This window comes from Balaenoptera borealis, assembly GCF_965194805.1.
Source record: "Balaenoptera borealis genome assembly, chromosome: 10".
Classification (NCBI taxonomy): domain Eukaryota; kingdom Metazoa; phylum Chordata; class Mammalia; order Artiodactyla; family Balaenopteridae; genus Balaenoptera; species Balaenoptera borealis.
Genome location: NC_138874.1, coordinates 102770728 through 102797697, shown reverse-complemented (window position 1 = coordinate 102797697; position 26970 = coordinate 102770728). Strand labels below are relative to the sequence as shown.

At 38.8% G+C, this 26970-nt stretch overlaps 1 protein-coding gene and 1 long non-coding RNA gene across 2 annotated transcripts in view; one reads left to right on the top strand and one right to left on the bottom strand.

Annotated features, from left to right (window-relative positions):
- LOC309635958 lies at window positions 1-7067 on the top strand. Its single transcript, XR_014249122.1, has 3 exons — window positions 1-3471; window positions 3827-4564; window positions 4662-7067. It is a non-coding gene; the product is annotated as an uncharacterized lncRNA (long non-coding RNA).
- Window position 7068: 1 nt separating this feature from the next.
- The window catches only part of TDRD1 (tudor domain containing 1), a gene marked incomplete at its 3' end in the record, with an annotated part of 34602 nt that continues 14700 nt past the window's right edge, over window positions 7069-26970 (bottom strand). The window contains exons 11-24 of the mRNA XM_082407855.1: window positions 26064-26231; window positions 25837-25944; window positions 24816-24986; window positions 21099-21341; window positions 20605-20742; window positions 17761-17871; window positions 16845-17015; window positions 14050-14325; window positions 13433-13552; window positions 11801-11917; window positions 9366-9533; window positions 7936-8163; window positions 7242-7288; window positions 7069-7161 (exon numbers count right to left, since the gene is read on the bottom strand). Of these exons, the coding sequence (XP_082263981.1) occupies window positions 7069-7161; window positions 7242-7288; window positions 7936-8163; window positions 9366-9533; window positions 11801-11917; window positions 13433-13552; window positions 14050-14325; window positions 16845-17015; window positions 17761-17871; window positions 20605-20742; window positions 21099-21341; window positions 24816-24986; window positions 25837-25944; window positions 26064-26231 (2159 nt within the window). The remainder of the gene's footprint in view (window positions 7162-7241; window positions 7289-7935; window positions 8164-9365; window positions 9534-11800; window positions 11918-13432; window positions 13553-14049; window positions 14326-16844; window positions 17016-17760; window positions 17872-20604; window positions 20743-21098; window positions 21342-24815; window positions 24987-25836; window positions 25945-26063; window positions 26232-26970) is intronic.

Here is a 26970-nt window from a genome sequence, read left to right as displayed (position 1 = left end):
TGAAACGCCCCCCAGGTGGAAGAAGTGAACTACATGACAAGACTGTAGCCACGACATAAGCTGCCACAATTCCGAGAGCTGGCCTCAAAGACATGGGAACAAACCGACCCTGGAACTAAAGATTAACTGTACTTAAAACAATCAAGATGACGCCGATCAGACCACCGCATAACCAAATTCAAGATGACTGTCGGAGCTGACTGTGCTGTTTCTGCATGCAGCCCCCTCCCTCCGCCTGTAAAAGCTCTTGCCCCCTGTCAGCTCGGGGGAGTTGGCCTTTGGACAGGCGTCCGCCCTCCCCCCAGGTTGCCAGCCTCCAAAATAAAGCAAACTTTCCTTTCCACCAACCTTGCCTCTTTATTGGCTTTAGAGTGGCAAGTAGATGGACCCCTTCTTTTGGTAACAGCATCAGTTGCTTCAAACTCCCTCACATCAAAGGTTAATCACCTGAGCCTTTCTACCACATATGCGTGGGCGGGGAAAGCAGGTGGTCCAGGCTATGGAGTGTGCTGAGTGGTTGACTAGCAGCGGTAGAGGACTTTAATACAGGGAGAAGCTGGGCAACTACTTTCGTCATCCATGGCAACCTCTCCCTTGTGAAGATTTGTGGAAATTTAAAAAATAGGCACCATGAAGGACCTTCATCCCAAAGGGCTTGTGAGCCCCTTGCTTCCAAGGACTTGCCGTATTCATCGTTGTGGCCCCAATGCCCTGTAACTCTACATAGTTAAGTGCCCTTTTAAAATGTCAATTAATTCATGAATTGCCCTATACAGCATGTCTCAGTTGTAAACACACAAGGTATAAAGACAACTTTGAATTCCACGAAGAGATAAAGGGAGACTTTGGCTCCCAGCAATGTGCAGAGGGAGACACCCAGTGCACTGGAATGACCACCGCTTTGGAGATGAGGTGGTTTGGGGTTCCCCACCCAGCTCTCTTCCCTACTGGCTTTCTCACAAGAGATAAGATGCTGAATTTTTGACTGTTCAGTTTGCTGGACTACAAAATTAAAAGTTGATGGGTATAGTGGTTCCCAAACCTATGGAAGCCCAATTCAAATTCTTTGCATCCACTCCCCCACATGATAAAGCAAGGTGAAGCACATATTTAAAAACCCAGAGGAGGATTCATAATAGAGCCACAAAAGTTGTAGATTTCCCAGAACCCACAGGGCAGCCACTAACCAGAACCCTCTTGCCGAAAAATGAAAGAACAGGAAACAACGCATGTTAAACGGCGAAGAAACCACCCCAGAGGAAACAAAGGGCCTGGTTCTCAAGCACTCCACAGGCAACAAATTAAGCCAGAGCAAAAACTGTGGCGCTAACAGCAGCAAGAGAGAAGAATAAAGGCGTGGCAGGGGGACATAAGGAAAAGAAATATTGCCATCTTGAAGCTAAAGACCCTTAGGTTTGGGGCAGGCACCCATTGTTCTAAGGGTTAAAGCATCTCAACTCTTTAAAACAGTGAGAAAAATTATGCATAAGGTTTTACTGGATTTGCTTTTAGGAAATGTGATGCTTTCTGGCTACATGAGTAAGCATGGAACGTCTACAAAGGCAAAGGCTTGGGTAACATTCAGTCATTCAATCAACATCCAAAACCACATATGCACTCGACTTCAAACCGTCAATACTTCCAAATTTTGTGTCCTCAGTTTTCACATATATGTTCATGCCTTAATGTAAGTATTCACTGAGTGCATTTTGAGAGGAAGCTGGGCGCACCCTTGGAGGCAGCAGAGTAGGCTCTGCCTGACGTATGATCAGCCTCACAGTCGGTCTCATTTCCTGGAAGGCTCATGTAACAGGAGGTGGGCACCTGATCATCAAAAGGTTATCACAAGTCTTTAAATACGGCGTCACCTCAGGGTCTCAAGGTAAAAGGAAAGCATAGGAAAATGGCTGAGGCTGGGCAGCTAAAGCCTTAAATGAAACCAATGTTAGGTTATCTGAAAGCTACTGCCAGGATTTGAGAACCTTCCTAGAGAAGTTAGACTGCAGTGCCTGAACGGTAACTTGAACAATGTTCAGGCATAGAAGAAGTGTTAGCAGTTCTCCGGGTGAGCCTTCCACGACTCCTGCCCCATGCAAATGGGCAGAAGTCTTAGCCTATGTGAACCTCTCTTTAATTTCAGCAAACAAAACCATCCTACGACTCCTAATGGCACGTTTGGAACCACAGGCTGCCCTCTAATTCATCTGGAAAAACAGAGCAAACAAAAAGCACCCTTGAGATCCTTCTGTTTAACAAGTGAAGCACTGCTTGGGTGCAAGTCTGGCTACAGAAACACCCACAGCGGTGAGTAGCCCAGGTGTCACTCTTTGGCTAATCCCAGAAGAGCTCGATTTGCCAAATCCAGGCAGCAGTCATGTTGGTGACGAGCCCACTAGTTACTCTGTTGGTTTTACTGCTCTGGTCTGGCAGCCTCAGAGTGGCGGGCGTCACAATGACTTTATTCCTCGCCTCGAATTTGGCAGTTTAAGGCCCTGCTGAGAAGGATCCTCAGGTTTTCTGGAACAAGAGAGCTCGAGTTCAGACTATCACTCACCCTTGTTCACAATTTTGAAACTTTTTCATTTCTAGCGGCCCTAGCAAAAAACATTCTACCAAAAGAAAAAGGCATATCAAATATGTCCTCTTGCCACACTGCCGCCCCCCACCACCTGTTCACTGCTTAATCCATGGTTAAGAATCTCTTCCCTTGCACAATGGATCTGATTTGTCTCAATATTTGCATGCCCTATGCCAAGGAATATAACTATCTGTTTGATTATATGGTCTCAGGTGTAAGTACTTACCTACGACTGAACTAGGTATTTTGAGGGAACCCCAAGACCGCGATTGGCAGGTGTTGACGGACCACACATGGCCCTACTGAACAAAAAATACGTCACTTACCTCAGTGTCAGGCACACAGCTGGGGCTCAATAAACATGTGAATTAATGTGAAAGATCAAAAATAAGATCTGGTGGTCCCGTACGAGAATATGAGAATATGCTGCATTAATCCAGAAGACATTTAACCCATCTCTCTACTTGTGAGACTAGCACTATAGATTATGTTAGTTTCTCTTTGGGAACAAGGCAAATAGCTCAACCACCAAATATTATTAAACTCCATTTAATTTAAACTGTTTCTATTCAAACTTCCAGTATGTACCATATGATAAAACCTTGGAATCTGATGAACTTAGATTTTTTTTTAATGTGTTCCATGACTTGCTTCCCTAATTTTCCTTAATAAAAAGGACAATTCTGCGATTCCACTTTTCATTTGCATTTTCATTGTGATTGGAATTGAACAGGGTATGAACAAACTAAATGTCCAGTGCTCCTAGTATGTGCCAACAAGAAAAGGAAATTAGCAAAATGCTGCTGGCAATAAGAACACAAGGAAAATCTGGCTGTGAAGGAAAAGGATTTTATTGGGCAGCTTAAATTTTTATCTAATAGAAGCACATCAACGTTTGAACAACTTTTTTTTTTTTTTTTTTAAATTCTCTTTTTCCTTTTTTTTTTTTTAAACTTTGGGTTTATTTATTTATTTATTTATTTATTTATGGCTGTGTTGGGTCTTCGTTTCTGTGCGAGGGCTTTCTCTAGTTGCGGCAAGTGGGGGCCACTCTTCATCGCGGTGCGCGGGCCTCTCATTATCGCGGCCTCTCTTGTTGCGGAGCACAGGCTCCAGACGCGCAGGCTCAGTAATTGTGTCTCACGGGCCCAGCTGCTCTGCGGCATGTGGGATCCTCCCAGACCAGGGCTCGAACCCGTGACCCCTGCATTGGCAGGCAGACTCTCAACCACTGCGCCACCAGGGAAGCCCTGAACAACTTTTAACATGAGGAAAAACTCCACTTAATCTAAGCTGACACACATTACCAGTAAAAGCAAAAAAAAAAAAAAAAGTCAAGTTTCTTCTTTGAGTTGGTGACAACATCTTCTTAGGCTGTCACAGTCTGATACTTAAATCATGGAAAAATTCCCAAATAGAAACTTACAGGCTGGCAGGAAAGTCAGCTGGCCCATAATTCTGCATCTGTGAGTTTAGAGTTTAAGATGACTGTATGTGCTTCCAGAAAAATATATACTCTAACGTAGCTTTTTAACTTAAATTGTTAACTATATTTGTGCTTCAGACAATGTAAATTCTATCTACACTAACAATCTAAGTGGCTACAGATTGGAAAGGTACCGATGGATGGCAGGAGCAGAAAGAGGAACTGCCTTCCGCCCACCTAATGGGTGAGAGCCCAAGGGCAGACTGTGCCCAAAGGCTGAGGGAAACGTCATCCGAATCAAGATGGAGAGAAAGAAGCTGATGACCTCAGAGAGAAAAGGATAAGAAGGGCCGAGACCCAAGCAACAACAAACCAAAGAACATTTATTATGTGCAAGAGGCAGATTGTGACAGGGAGAGCAGGGCATATTTTACTATGAACTATATCAAACATACAGAAAAATCCAAAAAATAAAACTCATGTGTCTATCAACTAAATTGATCCAGTATTAACCCAGAGCCATATCTTCTTCAGTATCTTTAAGTAATAAAAAGTTATATGTACACTAGACAGCCCCTATGTATCCCTTCCCATATTCCCACGCACTTGGTATATGAATCTTTTATGCAAGACTTATTTGGGGGGAAGAACTTCGAGGGGAAAAAAATAAAACTACCCAACCTAGACAGAAGAGTGGTAAGCAAACAAAATTAAGGCATAAAATGTCATTAAAGAAAAAGTTTCCAAGAAACAAAGACACAAGACGCGGTACTTTCTCTCCTAAGTCTAGCCTTCGCTACTTCCTTTCTCGTTAAGTGTTGATCTCCAAGAGAGAGTGTTTCTGCAAGAGAAAAATCAACTATTGTTATGCCTTATATAAAAACTCAATCACCATGGTTCTTAATTTCTAAAGTAAAAGCAAACCAAATATTCACTTTTAACTGAAATTAAGTCAAATCTGCCGGTTAAAAAAAATTCACCGCCACAGTAACAGTGCTTTATGTCCAGTACAGCTGTCTGTTCTCCCCTTCACAGATATAAAATACAGCTGTTTGCTCTCCTCCAAATATAAAAAATATTTTTATTAACTTGTATGCTGAAATACTTACCGCTTTTGAATAATAGATTACAGAGAGTTTTATGTTCTCATCATCACATCACGCCTAGTTTAGCAATTTTACAATAAAATTACTAACAAATTAAAACAAGTTTCTCCAGAGATGATGAAAACACTGAAACTTTAAGCACATTTTATCTTTCTCTAAGAAGAATAATTTAAACAATTATCCAACTATATTTTCACCACGATGAAGGAAGTATGCTTAAGGAACCATGTGTGTAATTTTTTCTAGTAACATAACCCCTTAGTTTCTTGCCCTCCAGAACTGATCTAATCTAAAATGATATTGTTGCACAGCTACAGGTAAGCAGCAAACGGCGGTACGGAGAATTCAGCTTGCATCGTGAGACCTACTTTCCAGTCTGTGTGTGTGGTTTTTGGGCAGCCATTTAACCTCCCTGAGCCTTCACCTCCTCATCTATAAAATGAGCCCTACCTTCTTTTAATCTTCTGGGCACTGTGAAGATTAAATATGTGACTATTAAATAATGCACTACTCAAATATAAGGTATTACCCTGTATTCAAAGGTAGACAAACTATGTATTTATTCCTGCAGCAGGGGTAAAGCCAGTTCAACCACTACGCTTTAAATCAAGTGGTTTTTTTTTTTTTTAAGGTAATGTCTTCAATCTATTCAGAAACAATGGAAAATACAGGTTTCACCTGAAGTTGTGTACCCAAACACACTCAATATTCTTATGCGGAAAAAAGTTTATTGCACACATATAAAGATTAAAGCACATACAGTTAATCAACTTGATTAGAAATATGATGATTTGGCACTAGGACTAAATTCCAGAAGTTCATGTCATTGCATGCTCCTCAATCTATGAAATTTAAATTATCATTAAACTTAAGATTTTAAACTCAAGTATGGTACACAAAACAGCAGTCAGTATTAAAACTTAATGTATTAGAAAGGACTGAAAGTTGTAACTGCAAGTCAGCATTTATTAAAAATAACCCAAAACTTGAAGTAAAATAAATCATCTCAAAATAAATCATGAGAATCAAAACTCTTGATCTTGCATGAATGATATTTAGCTTAGAACTTAGCCATACTTTCTTAGAAACAGAAACAAAACAACTGTCCATTATCACGTGGAGAATAGGTTTGACCCCAGTAGGTACCTCCTTGAGAGTTGCTACACCCACAGAGCCCCCGAGAGCAGGAGGACCTCGGGAGCTACTTGCAAATGGTCAGATATAAACTGCATGTTAGCCAGCAAGAGTGCACATACTGAGTAAGTCAAAGATCCTTTGCTTTTAGCTAGAATTCTATCAATTCAAAGTGGCGAGAAGGACAATTTCATTTTGATCAGAAGTTCTAATTGGCTACTGATCACAAAACAATTTCCGAGGGCCACCTTAGAACAAAGGATCCCAAGGCAATATAAAAAAGCAGGGGAACCACTATTCAAAATCCACCAATGTAGTCTTTAAGCACTAGAGTCACCGCAGCCAGAACAGGAAGACTATGTTTTGTTCTGAAATGAACTATACTATCAGTGCAGCCCATTTTCTGTTCTTGGCCTCTTAGAACCGCTTCACAAAAAGGGCTACGTGTTTTTATAGAAGTGCGTACAAGGGAGAGTTAATTTCACTCTAGACACAAAGAATTTCAGGCTAAGCTTGACCTCATGACAATTTTTACAAGTCCCTGCAAATATCATCAAGAGCTGTCTCTATGTCAAACACAGTAAGGAAAGGACGCTGCAACCCGGACAGCCCTGGACTCAGTCCCACTAGCAGTGTCAAAGGGAGCTTACCAAACAAAACCTAGGAAGACAGCAGAAACACTATAGCCAGACCTCAGATCATCAGACTGCAGAATAAAGTACAGCCTCAAAACGGGTGTCACCCCATTAGCTCTGCCATGACAACATGACTGGAGATGTCCTGCTGCGGGTTACACAAGTGGAAAATCATCAAATTTAACTTACTTAACTTTTAAACAATTTTTTCATTTCAATAAATTTGTTTTGATTGGTTGGATTGTTTAAGAGGAAGAGAAGAATCTGTTCATGTTTTTCAACCTGAGGGTGAGAAGAAATGGTGTTACTTCATTCCTAAAAATGTTGGGAGGATAATTTCACTTAAAGGAAATTTTACCCACTTGTTTCTGTAGCTCTGTGCAGCAGCAATTCATCCTGTTCACCTTTTCTAAAAGCAAATGCAAAAAGCCATTAGACGACTAGCACTATAAGTAACAGGAAAAACAAAACAAAACAAAACCTGCAGTCTGAACATATACAGATCTGCCCCTCAGGGCAGATCCTTTCCAACTACAAAGGACCTGAGCAATTAATTTTTCATTTGGGCTTTATGTTATCTCCTCCTGTCCTGGGTTTTACCAAATGAGTGCCCTTACCTCCGAGGTTTCAGGTCTTTTGCCTATCATACACAGGGTATCTCTTTTTGGTTGAGGGCAGGCCTGCCAAAGCATCATCTTATGAAATAACTAGTAAGATCCATTCTCAAATATGTTGCGTTCTTCTCACTTTGATCAGGATCAAAAGGAAGTTGGAAGCTACTCTGAATGCTTGACATTTCTAAAGCTCTCAGCATCAATTCTATCAACAGTGTCGCTGAGCCTGATCTAAGGAAAATCTGGACTGGGAGGCCTGCTTCCTTCCAGGTGGCTCCTCTGAGGTGGCAACGTGAGTCAGCACCCTGCTGCCGGATTTGTAGAGGAGGATGACAGAGGGAACGTGGCCACAGAGAATAAGGAAAGATCAGGTCAACTAAATTGATTACGTCTGTTCTTGGTTACACTTACATCTGCTATTAATTAGACTTGAAAAAAATACCTTTATTTAAAGCACTTTGCTTTTTAGATGTGATCTTTTTCGCCAGACCATACATCACCAGCTTATCAGCCAAATTGATAGTACCATTCTCAGAACACTTCTCAACTGACACTGTGTGGACATTCTTGACAAATCCTTTCACAGAAAGCATTACATTCTGATGCAACATGAAATTTTTCAGTAGCTCTATTATTAACTGAGAACAGCTTCCATTCAATTCCACTGGTCCTGGAAAAAAATTGATTACTAGAGTTAATCTTCAAGTTCCTGAAAGATGATATTTAGATAAATTATCTAAGGATAATAAGCAAAAGGCTCACTGATTTTAGCTAGGTTTAGGTATGCTTTGATGTACTACTGCTGTTGCATTCAAAAAAATCAAACTTAATAAATATTCCTCGATCCCTACTATGTCAAGCATTAATTTAGGTCTAGAAGCCACAAAACAGACAAATGTCTGCCTTTGTGGACTTACATTCTAATGGTAGAAGCAAACAATAATAAATATAATTTTCCAACTCTCCGAGTCAAAACCAAAGCAGACTGTGAGGAAATCAGTGCGTTATTATCTACTGGGACCTCTGGGTAAAGAAATCAGGAGTAAGAATAAAATGCTACTTTAGCATTTTAGTTCCTTTTATTCCAATTCCAACTGAAGGGCTGAATAAATACGCAGATACGGTATGAATAGGAAGGTAGCCCAAAATGGTGCCATTTGAATGTCTCTCGCCTCTGTGACAAAGCAGAAAGACCCCCACGCAAGAGGTTAGATGACTGACCCCAGTTCACCCTGGCCCTGCCACTTAACTAGCTTTGCAACCTGAGGCAAACCAGAATCTCTGAGTCTTGACTCTCTGAAACTAATCTGTAAAACAAAGGTGGAACATATGAACATAATTTTTGTGAGAATGAAAGAACAATAAAAGGTATGAGATTTTTTTGTAATCTCTGCTTGATATTTAGAAATCTGGGCCGTTGCTTAAAATACCCTTTTTTTTTAAATTTTTAATTTTATTTTTGGCTGCGTTGGGTCTTCATTGCTGCGTGCGGGCTTTCTCTAGTTGCGGTGAGCTGGGGCTACTCTTCGTTGCGGTGCGCAGGCTTCTCACTGCGGTGGCTTCTCTTGTTGTGGAGCAGGGGCTCAAGGCGCGTGGGCTTCAGTAGTTGTGGCACGTGGGTTCAGTAGTTGTGGCTCACGGGCTCTAGAGCGCAGGCTCCGTAGTTGTGGCGCACAGGCTTAGCTGCTCCGCGGCATGTGGGATCTTCCCGGACCAGGACTCGAACCCGTGTCCCCTGCATTGGCAAGCGGATTCTTAACCACCGCGCCACCAGGGAAGTCCTAAAATACCCATTTGTTTCAGACTTAGTGCTATAAAAGAAAGAAAAAAATCCCACAGACACCCAAATTGGAAAGTGACTTAATTGTCTACCTTCAAGGGAACATTTAATAATTTGGAAAGGAAGCTCCAGGTGGCTGGCAGCGATTGGCTGCACTCTGCAAAGAGGCAGAGTTTCAATGTTTCCATAGTCTGCATAGAGCACTTTCACATCAGCAGCTGCTGTCCCCAGAACAACGGCACGGTACCAGAAATCATCACCTGAAAATACAAAGGAATCTCAGGTGAGAAGTTACGTTCAATGATGCCCTCCTCCTTTAAGATGGTTATTCACAGTTACATTTACATCACTTAGAAATTCACACCAAGACTTCTGACTTCACACCAAGGAGTCTAGATTAAATACGAGCATCACCATCTACTCCTTGCAGATTCTACTCAAAAGACAGTTAAAGGACTAAATAGAAAAAGGCCTAAAACCACAAGGATAGAGAACAAGAGGGAAGACAATGTAATAGTGGAAGGCGGAAAGCAAATACATCAGTGGAAATGATTTAGCAGAGCTCAACTAAAGCTGGGTGTAAAGAAGCCAAGAAGCATCTCAGTTTGCATCTCAAATCCCCAAGCAATCAAGGCTCAAGAATTGATGCTACTCATTCAAAAGTTGGAGCAAAGACGGAGATGAAACGGGGATTGGATAACGGAAGCAGAGTTGCTTTCCCAAGACATGTGAATAAACTTTAGTTTATAAACACATTTACACGTAATATCTATTTTTAAAGTTGCTAAAGAGAAAAGATCAGTTTTATGTTTATGTGTTTTAATACTGCTTAGAAAATTCCCCCTTTTCAGGTAACTGCTCCTACCCATGGGCAGAAGACTAGTTTCCTCTCCAGAGAGGACGAACCAGAGAGACTATGGACTGGGGAACGTGAGGCAGAGCAGAGGGGGGAGTTTACAAGAACCCTGTCAGGCAAGCTACGCACTCCAGGCAGGAGACGACCACCTCAAGCAAAAGCACTTCAAGACACAGGCATCAGGAGTTCCCAGTGAAACGGCAGAGCCAGGTCACCCTACAGGCAAGCCCACTAAGCAGACGAGCTCTGCCTGCGCACAAAGGAACTTCCAATTAGCTTCTTAGTGCTTCACCTTACATAAACGAACAGCGAAGGATGACCAGATAGTAGAAGAAAGTCTCTGACATGAAAGAGAAGACCAAAACAAACACGAACTCAAGGAAACAGAGACCCAAAGACGGAGAAGACCATGAAAATTAAAAGAATGATATTAACAGCCTCGGAGAAATGACCTTCCATCCTTGAAGCAAGTACAAGACAGTTATTAAAAACCACACACTTGAGAAACAAAAAAAGCTACTGAAACCAAAAATGTGATATTAAAAATGAAATACGAGAGGCTGGAAGAGAAAACTGAGGAAATCTCTTAAAAAAAAAAAAAAACAGCAAAGGAAATTCAGCAGAAGAGTTTAAGTCCAACATGAGAATACTTGGAGTTCATAAAGGAGCAGGAAATAAAAGAAAGGAATAAAAAAATTCAGGAAAAATTTTCAAAACTGAAGCTCATGAATTTCTAAAGGGCCCACCCACTGGGAGCTCAGTACAATGGTGAAAACAAAACCAGTGCTGAGTCACATCATAAAATTCAAAACTTGGGATGAAGAGATTACCAAAAGTTCCAGAAAGGAGGAAAAAAATACGTACAAAGTTTGGAGAACCTGAATGACATCTACCTCTCCACCAGCAACACCCACAATGCCTTCAAAATTTTAAGAGAAAGATGATTTCCAACCTAGAATTCTATCTATAGGTAAGCTATCAAGTAACTATTAGGGTAGAATAAAGACTTTTTCAAACATGAAAGATAACAATATTTATCTTACAGGTACCTTTTCTCAGCTTCTAGAGGATGAGCTAGATATACCAAAATATTAAGAGTAAATCAAAAGTAAAGGACCCAGAAAACAAGTTGAGACGAGGGAGGGAGAAATCTAGCCAACAAGGTGTGGTGGGAGAGAAATCCAAGAAACATAGGGGGTTCGTGCTGAAACAATCTCCAGCATGATGGTGAAAGGAAAATTTCAGGATGACAGCTCAGGTCTGGAGGACAAGCAGTCTGGATAAGAGTGGGTCAGAAGGCTGGAGCTGCCTACAATATGATAAAAGTTGATAAAGTACAGGCAGTATTCATGGAGAGAATTTATACCAATGCAGAGAACTGGAGATCATTAGTGAAAGTATATAGAACACGAGTAACAAAAAAGGCTGCAAAAGAAAAATGTAATTATAGTAACTACATGGGTAGGCTGTGAATACTGTTTATGCAAACCTAATAATGTAATACAGAATACTTATCTAAACAAAAATTATGACACATTCCTACTGGGAAGAAAGAGAGGGAAATTGTAGATCTAGTTGTCATACAAAAGAAGAAGGAAACTAAATACATTTTTAAACTGTAAATCTAAATTTTAAAGTGAACACTGTTTGGGGAATAGAAAAGAATCTTACCTGTGTATCTGGCACAGCACGCATCTCCAATTTTTGGTCTATAGGCCGATCGACTTTTCTGAGCACTGCAATATTCTAACAATTCGGCTGTCAATACACACAGTTTTTCCTGATCTTCTAAAATATATATAGAAAATGTTTTGTGAAGAAATTTTCAATGCTACTATTTATAGAAGTATTTATATAAAAAGGAAAGTCAAATCTAATCACTCAAAAAAGACCCCATATATATTAAAATATACATTTATATTTTTAAAATAGATAAAGCCAAAAAAAGATAAAACCACTACTGGTTACCTTGTGGGGAAGGGATACAAGACTGGGAGGGGGCAAGAAGGAAGCCACTGGGGGGCTAATTTCTTGATCAGGGTGGCTATTCTAGTGTGTTCCTTCTACAAAAACTTGTTCTATTAGGTTGCAGTTTTACGACTGTTCAGTATACTTTTCAGTTAAGTGTGTTACAGTTAATTAAATGAAGCAAAGTACTTCCAATTCATCATACCATATGTTATGGTCAGGATGCAATAATCCTAAGACCCTGCTTTCCACTATACAGTTTAAAGTTGATTATTCCTAATACTGGAGAATAAATTTAAGAGCAGTTACTGTTATCAGAATTCTTGGTTTGACCATTTGAAAAAAAAAATTTTTCATTTTTTTCAGCTTTCAAATACCTGCAAATTATTTTGAATAGCAAACTTGCACTAACTCAGCCTCTGATACTGCAAGAATAAACTTAAATACACTGGGGCTTCCTTGGTGGCGCAGTGGTTAAGAATCCGCCTGCCAATGCGGGGGACATGGGTTCGAGCCCTGGTCCGGGAAGATCCCACATGCCACGGAGCAACAAAGCCCATGCACCACAACTACTGAGCCTGCGCTCTAGAGCCCGCGAACCACAACTACTGAAGCCCGCGGGTCTAGAGCCTGTGCTCCGCAACAAGAGAAGCCACCACAATGAGAAACCCACGCACCGGAACGAAGAGTAGCCCCCGCTCACCGCAACTAGAGAAAGCCCGCGCGCAGCAACGAAGACCCAACGCAGCCAAAAATAAGTAAATAAAATAAATGAATTCAAAAAAAAAACTAAAATACACTGAAGAGATGCCTTAATTGTAATCTTTCACAAAATAAAAAAGGAAAAGGAAAGTCAACATTTATATGCTACTTTTCTTCATGATTAGGGCCCGTGTAAAACATTTCTCTAAGTTTCTAAGATACAGTAACACTGTGATTATAGGCTGATTAGGAAGTACTCTTCCAACGTATCTAAAACTGTTTTGGTTCAAATTCTCTTAATGCTTGTAGAAGGTTAGCGTAGTAAGTACAATTCAATACAGACAGTACCTATTTTAAAACAAGAAATTATACAGTAATTAAGGACGTTGCTTTGTTATAAAAAGCTGTAGATGATCAAGACCAGGTGGAGTAGGTGCTGAATGCAGGGCATGTTCACGTTCGTGTTTTTATAATTAAATTTTCCTGAAGTGTTATTATGATCAACTAAAACACTGAGTGAAACAGAAATCATCACCTTCTTCTCCCCATCACTTCCTAAGGAATTCAGGTAAGTTCATTCTACAGTTTAAAAGACCAGCATAAACATGTCTCAAACTTTGTTTGGTTTCTTACCTGGCATTTCATTTGGTAGAGCATAAAACAAGTTTGGGTTTACGATTTCTAATATGTTTGCCTGTACAGCTTTATTAACTGGCAATTCTATTGTCCTCCACTGCTCAGCTGAAGAGGTGGCTGAAAACATACGAAATACAGGTCTCTCATGAAAAAGATAAAATTTAGTATTCTACTGAATACCAACATTCCCAAATTCCCAAAACGAAAATCTGTATTTTCATAAAACAATCTGTTTAATTCGAGGGATTTTGGTGTGCATTACAAAAAAGCTCAATCTATAATAAGAATCCTTAAACTATTACGCTCCTATAGCATATTTCAGTAGTATATTTCCATTTCTGTAGTATATTTAATTCTTAAAATTTACTCAAACTTTAAAGGATACATAGCTGTATGATACACGTCTGCCTGACAAATAATTACATTAAAAATGAGTACAGTGTTTAATAAAAAAACCATGTTTCCATAAATATTAAACTAACTTTACCTATTACTAATCTATTTCCACAAAGCATATTTCTACAGGAAAATCATGTCACTTGGAATAGAAAAATTTTCATAGCCTATAAAAGCAAAGGATAACATAAATTTAAATAGCAGTTTAAAAATGTTACCTTGAAGCCATGGGGCATCAATCTGAAGACCATGTTTATCAACAGGACTGTTTTTCACTAAGTCTTTACATGGTGAACTAGCTTTTAAAACCAGATGTTCCTCAATCAGAACATCAGTAATTATCCTGGGATAAGAAGTGGAAAGATCGGTGAGTTCAATTCCCACTCCATTTTCAGTGATTTCAACCACTCGGGCTTGGAGTTTTATCCCTGTGACACACGTCTGAAATCTTGCTATGGCTTCTCTGGTCCAGTGTTTGTTTCTAGGCTGTATATCTAACAAATAAAACAGCATTAAGAAGAATTCTGCCCTTAATATGTTTTCTTTGTATTTAATTTTTGATAGTTTGATTAATATGTGTCTTGGCGTGTTTCTCCTTGGATCTATCCTGTATGGGACTTTCTGTGCTTCCTGGACTTGATTAACTATTTCCTTTCCCATATTAGGGAAGTCTTCAACCATAATTCAAAAAGAGTCATGTACCAAAATGTTCATTGCAGCTCTATTTACAACAGCCAGGACATGGAAGCAACCTAAGTGTCCATCGACAGATGAATGGATAAAGAAGATGTGGCACATATATACAATGGAATATTACTCAGCCATAAAAAGAAACGAAACTGAGTTATTTGTAGTGAGGTGGATGGACCTAGAGTCTGTCATACAGAGTGAAGTAAGTCAGAGAGAGAAAAACAAATACCATATGCTAACACATATATATGGAATCTAAGAAAAAAAAAAAAAAGGTCAAGAAGAACCTAAGGGTAAGACGGGAATAAAGACACAGACCTACTAGAGAATGGACTTGAGGATATGGGGAAGGGGAAGGGTAAGCTGGGACAAAGTGAGAGAGTGTCATGGACATATATACACTACCAAACGTAAAATAGCTAGCTAGTGGGAAGCAGCCGCATAGCACAGGGAGATCAGCTCAGTGGTTTGTGACCACCTAGAGGGGCGGGAGGGAGGGAGACGCAAGAGGGAAGAGACATGGGAACATATGTGTATGTATAACTGATTCACTTTGTTATAAAGCAGAAACTAACACACCATTGTAAAGCAATTATACTCCAATAAAGATGTTAAAAAAAAAAAGAATTCTGTGCCCCAAAGCTGCATTTTTTGCCTCAATAATACCCAGGACTGGACCCTTCCCAAGTTCACCATTCAGGTCAGTGATTTTGAATATCTATTCTCAATAATCAATTATATATCTACATCCTCAGTGCCTGAGTTGCAGATAATGCCATCTACAAATATACTACTGTTTTAGGAGGCTCAGGATCCGTCTTTACTTTCCTCACTAACGTATCTTCACCTGGCATTTTTCCCAATAGGCAAAAATGGAATTATTATTTCTTTTAGAAGCCACTATGGTTACATACACAATGATGAGTTATCAACTATTCTGGTAAAAGATGTTAAACATACACTTTCACCTTTGTGGATAGTTTTCCAATGATAATGTCAAAATATCATTTTTAATTATTTAACCAAAAATTATCTTTCTGGGATAACTTTGGCTTATACCCTTATTTTCATAACAGTGGTTCTCAAATGTGAGTGTGCATCTGAATTACGTAGAGGGCTTGTGAAAACAGATTTTGGGGCCCCACCCTAGAGTTTCCAATTTAGTAGTAGGTCTTGGGTGGGGACTACGAATCTGCATTTTTAACAAGTTCTCATGTTGATACTACTGGCTGTGGGGTGGAGGGGTCATATTTTAAGAAACACTGACATAAAACATGGTGATTAAAAACAATAATCCAAAACATACTTAGTGTAAAATAAGTAGAAAGAAAACAGGCAAAAGGAAAAATAAAAAGCATCTAATGCTTCTAGACATGACCACTATTAACATTTTGGTATCCAACCTTTCATAATCTTTATGTGCATATGGAAATACACACATGCACATATATACTCATAGTTCTTTTATAAATAAATTTTTATAATAATAAAAATAGTTATAATGTTAGGCACTATTCAGTGCTTTATGCCTTGCATCTCTTTTATTCTTAATGCCTTTTTGAGGAAGGTACCGTTATTTTCCAGACGAGGAAAAGGAAGCACAGAGTTTAAACAGTTTACCTAAGGTCTCACAGCTAGTAGGCAGCAGAGCTGCTTCTAATCTGTCCTCTTAATCACAATGCCATCCTGCATCTCTTTCGTAACTTGCTTCCTTCACTTAAATCATGAACTAGTTTTCACATCAACACATATTTCACATTTTAATGACTGTGTAATAAGAACGAACACTTAATAGAACTTTGAGTGCCAGACCCTGATCTAAACATTCATTTAATAATCTTCACAACAAACCTATGAAATAGGTACTACCACTACCCATTACACGGATCCTCATTTACCCAAGCCTCTACTATTGGCTATTCAGGTTGTTTTGCTATTATTAACAGCAGTGTAATGAATTTCCATGTAGGTGAACTTTGTGAAATCACATGATTATTTCTTTAGGATGAATTATTAGAAGTAAACTTGCTAAGACAAAAGGTAAGAATATTTGAGGCTCTTAAGGAATCCTGCAAAATGTCTTCAAAAGAAAGCGTCGGTTTTCACTCCTCTCATAAGTATAGAAAAGCAGCTGCTTCCTTACTTTGACATCAACACTGAACATTTTGGCCAGTATCTTTAAATATATGTTTCTAAATTTTATAATATGAAACAGAAAATAACTTACACAAAATATTAAAATTATAAATATATTAATACTGAGAAATTTATGTACTCTAAGTATTAGAAGACAGTTGAGAAAATTCCTTACTCTGCACCATACCTACTAGCCAGCACTGTATCCCCTGAAATGGAAGTTTTAAAAATTTGGATGGGATCATTTGGAGTTCATCTGCAGTAACTTCTTCAATGTTTCCATAATCCACAAACTGTACTTTAATGTTTCCATTTGGTAAGATTTCCTTGACTAAAGCACGATACCAATTACCATCACCTAGATTTAACACAAAATTTGTAACATGGAATATTTCCCTTCTATTAAGGTTTGAAATTTTTATCTTGAAAAAGACCATTCTTTGTCTAAAGTAGCTAATAATATTTCTCTTCCCAGACAACACCTTTAGTTTTTAATTCAGAAATCCCTAGAAGGAGAATTCTCAAAATTCATTCTTAGAATATCACCAAAGTTTTTATAGCATCACACTTTTACATCTACTATAAAGATTTCATTCATAACCTAACCAATAAGCAGAATATTAAGTGAAGTAAAGACTTAATAAACTTGATCATATTTGTCAAACTGGAAGACTTGTAATATTCTCACCGCTAATGAGATTGTTTCACTTGTTACTTGGTAAATAATAGAAAAAATAAACAGAAAAACATGCAATGAAATTTAAGGTGTTTCATCAAACATATTTTCAAAATAAACATGCACAGGGTGACCAGAAGAAACAATGAATCTGCAGTGAACAGGTTTCCCATTCTTTAGCTTTTAATATTATCAGAAATTCTGGAAAGAAAAGCATGTGACAAAGTTAGGTAAGAATGTATCATTTGGAGGCTCCTTGTTACAAAGAGAGAAGAAAAAAAACACGGTATTTTAAGCATTCATTTAATTTTGATTATGAAAAATATCTGCTTAAGCATCAGGAAGAAAATACACACTAAAAATGAGGCTTGAATGTCAAGAAATAAAAGATTCTAATATAGTCAATATTGTGCCAACTGCAACTTACCTACAAAAAAAGCACAACAAGGTTGCCCTATTTCTGCCTTAAAATTATTAGGCAACTTCTGCTGGCAATATTCTGCTACCAATTTGTTCAAGTCACTGAGTTTCTTTAGAGCTGAAAACACAATACACATAGTGTTTAATATTTTAAAAACATGCAGAGTAACAGATTTTCATTTAAAGTTGGAAAGTGTTTTGATGATCATAAAAACCCAGGCACATCCCCAAGCAACTATAAAGTACACCAAATACCTTTCCCTTCTCCTTATTAAGAAATTGGGCAAATAAGTCATTATTTAGTTAATACTCTCAGTAAACCCCATACCAACAATTTACTGGGCACAGAGCCATGATGATGGCATTGTCGTCAGTATGCTAGAGCATGAGCTTTGCACGTGGACCAGGAAACAGTGCACAAGCCTGCACAGAAAGGAAGTTACATATAAGCCGTCCTGAAGGAGTATATGTAATTACTAAATGGTTGGCACAGATAGTGTCTGCTAAGGACTTTCAGAGAGGTGAGCTCTGTGCACTAAGGGCTTCATAGAGAAATCTGAAGTATGACTTGTTTGCTAGAAAAGGAGAGGGTATTCCAGAAAAAGAAACGGCTCTGAGGCAAAGTACCAAATTAGGCAGCCAAAAAACACTTGCTGGGAGCAGTCTGGCAGAGAAGAGGAATGGAAAGGTGAATCACTGAAGAAAAACACCAGAGATGTGCTTGGAAAGATACAGACCATGGAGAGCTTTAAAATGCCAAGTAAAGGGATCTGAACACTATATAAGTAAAAGAAAAGTATCTTTTAAATATGTGGCAAAGACCCATTCACAGAAACGGAAATTAAGTTGTATCGAGTTAGAATTGTCACCTTTCAGATTAGTCAAAATAAGAGAGTTTAAGGACACACTGCAGGAAATGGTGTGGGAGAGGGCACTTTCACACACTGACAGTGGAAATCAGCCTGGATGACCTCTTGAGGGCACTCTCTCAAGAGCACAAGCACATATCCTTTGACTTAATAACTGTTGTACAATTTTAGGAATTTGTCTCAAGGATATAGTCTCAGAATAAAATCACAGATTACAAAAATTGTTTTTAGTAATAAATGCTTGTACCCAGGAATCCTTTAGCTATCCGTACCTAGGTTAACTAAATTAGGGTAAACCCACACAGGGGAATACCATGTAACCATGAAAAGGAATGAGGACGTACAGTGATGCGGTACCCTGGAACAGAAAAGGGACATTACCAGAAATGGAAAAGACATCTAGCGAAACCCAGATAAAGTCTGGAGGTTAGTTCATAGACACTTACCAATGTGGGTCTCTTCAGTTGTAACAAATGTTAACATCTTACATAATTGTGGTACTATAGAGAAAACTAAGGGTATACAGGAACTCTCTGTACTATCTTGGCAACTTTTCTGTAAATCTAAAATTATTCCAAAATTAAAAGTATATTTTAAAAAGGACGGAGGAAACACTATGTGAACTGATATCCAAGACAGAGTGGGAGAAAAAGGCAAAGTGCAAATATTATTTATTTTACCATTTATGCCTACATAAAAAGGAGTATATATATTCATACAAGCATATGTATAGAGTACTTTTGGAAAGATATTAAGAACATTGAGAAAAGGAACTGGAAGGATATTTAGAAATCTGAGAAGAAGAACTGGGAAACTTACTTTTCACTATATTCTCTTTTGTAACTTTAAAATTTGTACCATATGCTTGTACAATCACTTATGAAAATAAGAAAGTGGCAAATATTTTAAAATAGTAGCCTATCTACCAGATGATTCTGTATGAAGGGATGACAAATCTCACAAACTGGGAGCCAGGCAGGAACTTAGTTATCTAGGGTAACATCCTTACTTGACAGAGAGAAAACCCAAAACTTAAGAGAGGTTAAAATCAATGATGCTCACCAGAATGGCTCAAGGGAAAAAGACGGAAAATACAAAGTGTTTGCGAGGATGTGGAGCAACTAGAATTCTCAAACCAACAACTGCCATGATCACTTTGGAAACTTTTTAGCATTCATTGATCAGAGCTGAAAATACACATACCCTTTAAGATTTGGCCAGTAATTTCATTCCTAGGTACATGTTCAATGGAAATGCATGTGCGCTAAATTTGTATGAGAATATTCTTACCAACATTTTATAGCTCAGAACTAGAAATACCCCAAATGTCCAACAGCAGAAAGGAACAGTAAATTGCAGACATTCATACAACGGATCACTATGCAGCAACAAAAAACGAGCTGCAGCCACATGTGAAAATGATGGTCCCAACTCACAAATGTGAAAAAAAAAGCAACAAGGCACAGAAGAGGACATATTGTATGACTCCATTTATATAAAGTTCATAAATGGGAAAAACTAATCTATGCTATTATTAGAAGGTACGATCATATTTACTTCTGAAAGAAAGAAATGGCAGTGATTGTCAGGAGACATGAAGGAAACTTACGGGTTACTGGTAACCAGATATTGGTTATACAAGGTTTTGACTTTGTGATAATTTGTTATGCTGCACTCGTATTTGTGCACTTACCTGTATGTGTGTTGTGCGTCAATGAGATCAACAATTAAAATTTTTCAAAAATGAATTTAGGAGACATTCTGTGAAATCTAAGCTGGTTTAAACAGAGACTATTGAAAACAGAAATAATGTCTTACAATGGAATAAAAGGCAACCAAGTAAAACCAAATCTTTCTTGAAAGTACAAATACCCACTTGGCCTTTACTGGAAAGAGAACAGTTTCACCACCCAATAACAAACTTATCTTGACCTATTATCTATGCCAGTGTACTGTAAAAAGAAATAAATGAGTCAACTTACCATCCTCTTTAAGCACATGGCAATAAAATTCTCCAGGACTATACATCATACAGACCACAACATCTACTGTCTGATCAACAGCAAGTTCAACCCATGTCCACTCCAACAGACTGACTTCTGCTTCTACACCCGAGGAAACTGTGAAAATAAATGGACGTTTTGCAAAACAAATGGCCAGAGCGGGGAGTTGGAGGTAGGGCTGCTAGAGTCTGCTTTTGAAGAACTGAATGTCCAATGACTTTCTTAGTGACTTTGCAGGAAAGTTAATTAGTATGAGAATTAACCATTACTACCTCACTGAATTCCAAATTTCAAATTCACATTTCTGACCGATCTTCAGCTGCAGTGACCCAAACACACTCTTTAGATGAATGCTTGATTTAAAAGGACAAAAGGTACTCAACATCAATTCTTGTTTAAAGTATGAGAACCCATACATTCACAAAGCCACCTGAATTCCAGCACGGACATTATCTGGTGGACAACTTACTTACCACTGGCTCCTTTCATGTCACTGGGCTTATCTGTCACTACCCCCTTGTCCCCCACGGCAACGCCTGCATCGATGAGCACTTTGGTGACACTGACGTGGGGCATCACAGACCTATCCATAAGTTCCACCAGGGAACTGTTTTCCAGCTTGTCCACCACTATCACCGTGATCATTTTGTTCTGTACAGTTTTTCTCATCAGACAAAGAGCTTCTGAAGTCCAAATTCCTGATGATGGCTTTACTCCTAACAAAGAATTTTTTAAAAGAATGTTAAAATATTTCTTATTGCGAGCCTTTACAAATTTAGCTCCTAATTTCCACAAACTTAAGGACTCTATGACAAACACTGGAACCAGAAAGTCCCATCTGAGAAGGATTTTCTAAACACGAAAATGAAGGCAAAATTATAAAGAAAAAGTCTGTAAAAAGCTTCTATATTTCTATGTAAACAAACCATCATAAATCCATTGATTTTACAAAATGTCCAAAGAAGCAAATCTAGAAGACCGAAAGTAGATAAATGGTTGCCTAGGAAGCTAGGATTAACTATATATAAATGGGTACAAGAGATCTCAGTGGGGTGATGGAAATGTTCCAAAACTGGATTATGGTGATGGCTGTACAACTCGGTAAATTACTAAAAATCACTGAATTGTATACCTAAAACACTGATTTTTTTTTTTTTTGGCTGTGCCGCGCGGCTTGCAGGATCTTAGTTCCCCCACCAGGGATCAAACCCACGCCCTTGGCAGTGAAAGGGTGGAGTCTTAACCACTGGACTGCCAGAGAATTGCCTAAAACAGTGTTTTTTATGGTATATAAATTATATGGCAATAAGGTTGTTAAGAAAATCACAAACAAAAGTATAAAACAATCTAGAAGAAACACTGGTCGCTAATACTGACGTCTGAAATGTCTGTAGCATTTACTGAAAGGGCACTTACAAAAATCAACAACCCCAAAGTTATGCCAAGTCATTTCAGAAAATTAAGAGCCAAGTAACTTATGAAAAAACATCCGGTCTCACTGGTAATGAAGCAAATTAAAACGATTTAGTTTTTAGCTTATCAAAATTGGCCAAGATGAAATGATACAGAAATATCTATTGGGCAGGACAAAAGTACCTTCAGTTTTTTAAATAAAAGTAAAAGACATTTTTCATTTTCACTAAGACCTTTATCGAACAACATATTCACCCTTTTGTTCCACACTTCCTGTCATTTTTCAGGCAACTTCATAATTCCATCTTCCCAAAACTTTTTATCTTTTTGAGCAAAGAAGATAAAAGGTACCTTTTACAGTCTTCCAGAGAATTGAAATTTTTTCCATTAAGAGAATTTTGTAAAGACCGAAATAAATGGAAATCTGAAGGTGCAATATCTGGTGAATACAGCAGATGAATCAGAACTTCCCAGGCAAGCTGTAACAGTTTTTGCCTGGTCATCAAAGAAACGTGGTCTTGCGTTATCCTGATGGAAGATTATGCGTTTTCCATTGACTAATTCTGGACGCTTTTCGTCGAGTGCTGCTTTCAGTTGGTCTAACTGGCAGCAGTACTTATTGGAATGAATCCTTTGGTTTTCCGGAAGGAGGTCCTGATAGAGGACTCCCTTCCAATCCCACCACATACACAACATCACCTTCTTTGGATGAAGACTGGCCTTTGGTGTGGTTAGTGGTGGTTCATTTCGCTTGCCCCATGATCTCTTCCATTCCACATTATTGTACAGTATCCACTTTTCATCTCCCGTCACAATGTGTTTTAAAAACGGAACGTTTTCATTACGTTTCAGTAAAGAATCCCATGCGCTTTGTTATAAAGCAGAAACTAACACACCATTGTAAAGCAATTATACTCCAATAAAGATGTTTAAAAAAAAAAGAATCGCATGCGGAAATATGGTCAAGAAGGTTTTTTTCGCTTAACTTATGTGGAACCCAAACATCAAAGCGATTCACATAACCAAGCTGGTGCAAATGATTTTCAGCGCTCAATTTGGATATTTTGAGTATGTCAGCTCTCTCCCGCGTGGTATAACGTTGGTTGTTCTCAATTATTGTTTTGATTTGACCGCTATCAACTTCAACTGGTCTACCAACCGTGGAGCATCGTCCAGAGAGAAATCTCCAGCACGAAACTTCACTAACCACTTTTGACACATTTAATCAGTCACAGCACCTTCTCCACAAATCTTTTTGTGCACTTCAGTTGCATTTTTATCTTTCTTGAAAGAATAAAGAATATGCCAAAAATGTTGCTTTTTTTCTTCCACCTTCAATATTAAAACGGCTACACAAAAATTCACCAATTTTGATAAGTCTTTTTTTAAATGCACCCTGACAGCTGTCACATACAATCTAACAAAATTGTTTCGAGTGAAGTTAAAGACAACTAAGGGCTACTAGAGCCATCTTACGGAAAAAACCGAACCTTTGGCCCACCCGATATTTCGTACACCAATGTGTCAAGGAATTGACTCCCTGCTATGTTTCTGGTAGGTGTGTAAACGAGTTCTACCTTTTCTAGGGAACAATCATAATATGTATCACAAACATGAAAAGCATACCCACTGACACCTCCATTCCACCTAAGGCGGTATTTTGCAAATATAAGTACGTTTTGCAACCTATCCCAAGGAAATGATCTTTTTCTTAAAAATTAGTTTAAAAAAGATCATTAATTTTTTTTTAAAATAAATTTATTTATTTATTTATTTATTTTTGGCTGTGTTGGGTCTTCGTTTCTGTGTGAGGGCTTTCTCTAGTTGCGGGGAGCGGGGGCCACTCTTCATCGCGGTGCGCGGGCCTCTCACGATCGCGGCCTCTCTTGCTGCGGAGCACAGGCTCCAGACGCGCAGGCTCAGTAGTTGTGGCTCATGGGCCTAGTTGCTCCGTGGCATGTGGGATCTTCCCAGACCAGGGCTCGAACCCGTGTCCCCTGCGTTGGCAGGCAGATTCTCAACCACTGTGCCACCAGGGAAGCCCCAAGATCATTAATTTTTAATTGAAGTATATTTGATTTACAATACTGTATTAGTTTCAGGTGTACAACGCAGTGATTCAGTATTTTTATAGATTATGCTCCACTTAAAGTTATTATAAAATATTGGTTATATTCCCTGTGCTGTACTATACATCCCTATAGCTTACTTATTTTATACATAGTAGTTTGTACCTCTTCCTAAGGAAATGATCTTGGATAGGTTGAAAAATGTAGTTAAAAGAACACTGCTAGTAGCGAAAACTTGGAAATATCCTTCTGATAACTGGATACTAGTCAAATTATGGTACATTTGAATGAAAAGTTGTAGAAGCTCATCTTTTACGCTGGAAAGAAGCTCCTGCTCCTAGTGGAACACATCACATATACAGTAATTTCTAAGCATATGATCGTTAATGTTCTTGTTTTTAAAAGCAGTTTCCCCCTAATTCATGCAATTGACAGGCTTCTGTGATATGTATTGATAATGCAGGATATATAAATAACAAAAAAGAATACTCAATTTCATAAACACAGGTACACTCAATTTCATTTTATTACAGATAGCAAAACAGTCATCTGTATTTCCTAAATGTTCCATTAAGGATTGTTTTTGTACTGAGGTAAGTTATAGCTAAACACACTCCCTGATCTACTCACTAGTTTAATTTCAATTCTAATGCTCTTAACTTTCGGTTTCAACATTTTAAGAATACGGGAACTATAAAAATTACATACCTGCCAGCACACACTTAATAGCTTGGATTGGCAATTCCAACAACTTCGGAGTTATGGGGCAAAGTCTTGTCAAACTAAGGATTTCAAAGTTTCCATAGTCTACATATCCGACCAGTACAAAATCCTCAGAAGCATAAGCCAAAACAGAGGCACGGTACCACTGGTCATCCTCTAAAAATAGGAGAGACTCAATCTGAAATGATTTTCCAATGTAGATATAAACAAAAATTTTTCCTCCTCAATTTAGATGGTCATTTGTAGATTCTATTTTCATGTAACATCAAGCTTTACTGAACTATATATGCTTATCCACCATTCCTACTTTTCCTTATCAGAAGCTTTCAACTCCTGAAATGTCACCTTTATTCATCCCTTTCTAGGTAACTCATGTTGTATGCTGTCATTATTTATTTACATGCTTAGTCCCTCTAGTAGACAGTTAACTCATTAGGACAGGGAACATGTCCTGGTCATGTGAGTGAATCCATTAGGTCTTGATCAATTTTAGAATACCTGGCAGTGTGAGTCAACCAGACTCCACTAACCAAGCCACAGATTCACCGGAGGCCTACCTGTCTCTCCCCTCCTGTGAGGCCACTGGCCCTCCCTTCAGCAGAGAACTGAACCCGGTCATCACAGGGTCATCATCTGTGCAGCTACAGAGGCCGGGCCACGACAGCTATGTGCCTCCAGACACTCTTGCTGTTCCAAAGAAAACTGGCCAAGACATGACCCTGGGAGGTTCCACGTTCCCACGCTGATATAAACAAATGTCTGTATCAGTCTCCAGAACTAAAGGGCTGATAAAATAAAAACCTCCATCACCACCCGCCCCCCCTAGCATTTACAGGTCCTCCTCCTCCCTTACGCACTTTGATTCAGTTTAATTGGATATACTTAAAAACATAATTGGTACACTACTCAAACTTCAAATGCAGCCATCCAATGCAAAACGAAGATTGTCTCATTTCTTGGTACTTAATTGTAAGTAAAAAATTCAATAATACTCTCTTTTCCTTACCAGAGAACTGCGCACAGCAGATATCACCAATGGCTGGATAAAAATCAGAGCGTGGGGACACCTGACTGCAGTACTCGCTAAGTGACGCCTGAAGTTCAGCGAGCTTATCTGTGGATACAGGTCACATCTTAAACTAAAGAAATACAAGTTTACACATTATCTGCATATCTGCACACTGAGTCTCTTGATGTATGTTATATTGATAGCACAAATCAAGATTTACTTACGCCCACTTTGTAGCTGTTGACAAAAGAAGTCTTCTGGAGTGTGAATGTGGGCGACCACACCGCAAAACTCATCACCTACATTCAAAGTCAACACTTTGGGGATTAGGTCCCTTCTGTCTACAACAATTTTGTTTTCAGCTATGATTTTCCTGACATCTTCAAGATCACCTTATCAAAAAGCAGAAATATAAGTCTTTTTGGTTTCATTAATCCAATTTTCCAGTTTTTCAGGCCTAACTGTGCTCTTTCACACCTCTAGGCCTTAATACATGCTGGTCTTTTTTCCCAGAACATACTCCCAAATCTCCCAGCAACTTGAGTATTTCCTGCTCAGTATGATGTCACTGTGAAAGGCTTTCCTCCCGATCTGGGTCAGGTGCCTTTCCCAGGGCCCCCACTGCACTCTGCGATTCTGCCACCAACTGTTTTATAATCTCTTCTCTATGTGGGCGTATACTGCCCACAGAATACGCTCCCTGAAGGCACCTCCACAGTGCCTTAGTGAAGCAGATACTGCTGGGGGGATTTTGTTCCTTCCACTTGACCCCTTTGCAGCATTTATTATTGCTGATGACTCCTTCCCAGAACATTTGCTCTTCTGTTATTCTGGCAACATTTTCCCTGTTCTCTTTCCACCTCTCCCATCACAGCTTCTCCCTTGGTATTGTAAGCTCAAGTTCACTTCTCTCACTTTACACTCTCACTAGGACACCACCATCATTTACGATTTCAACCGTGATAACTTTTAGACCAGTAAGTATTGAGTTTTCTCCTCCAGATGGCAAAAAAAACTACTGAGAACTGTTCAGCTGAGCTGTCTCACCCAAGATTGATGTTTCAGGGATTTCATATAGGCAGTACTCTAGGAATACAGACAAGAGACAATAATTTCTTCAATAACTAAAAT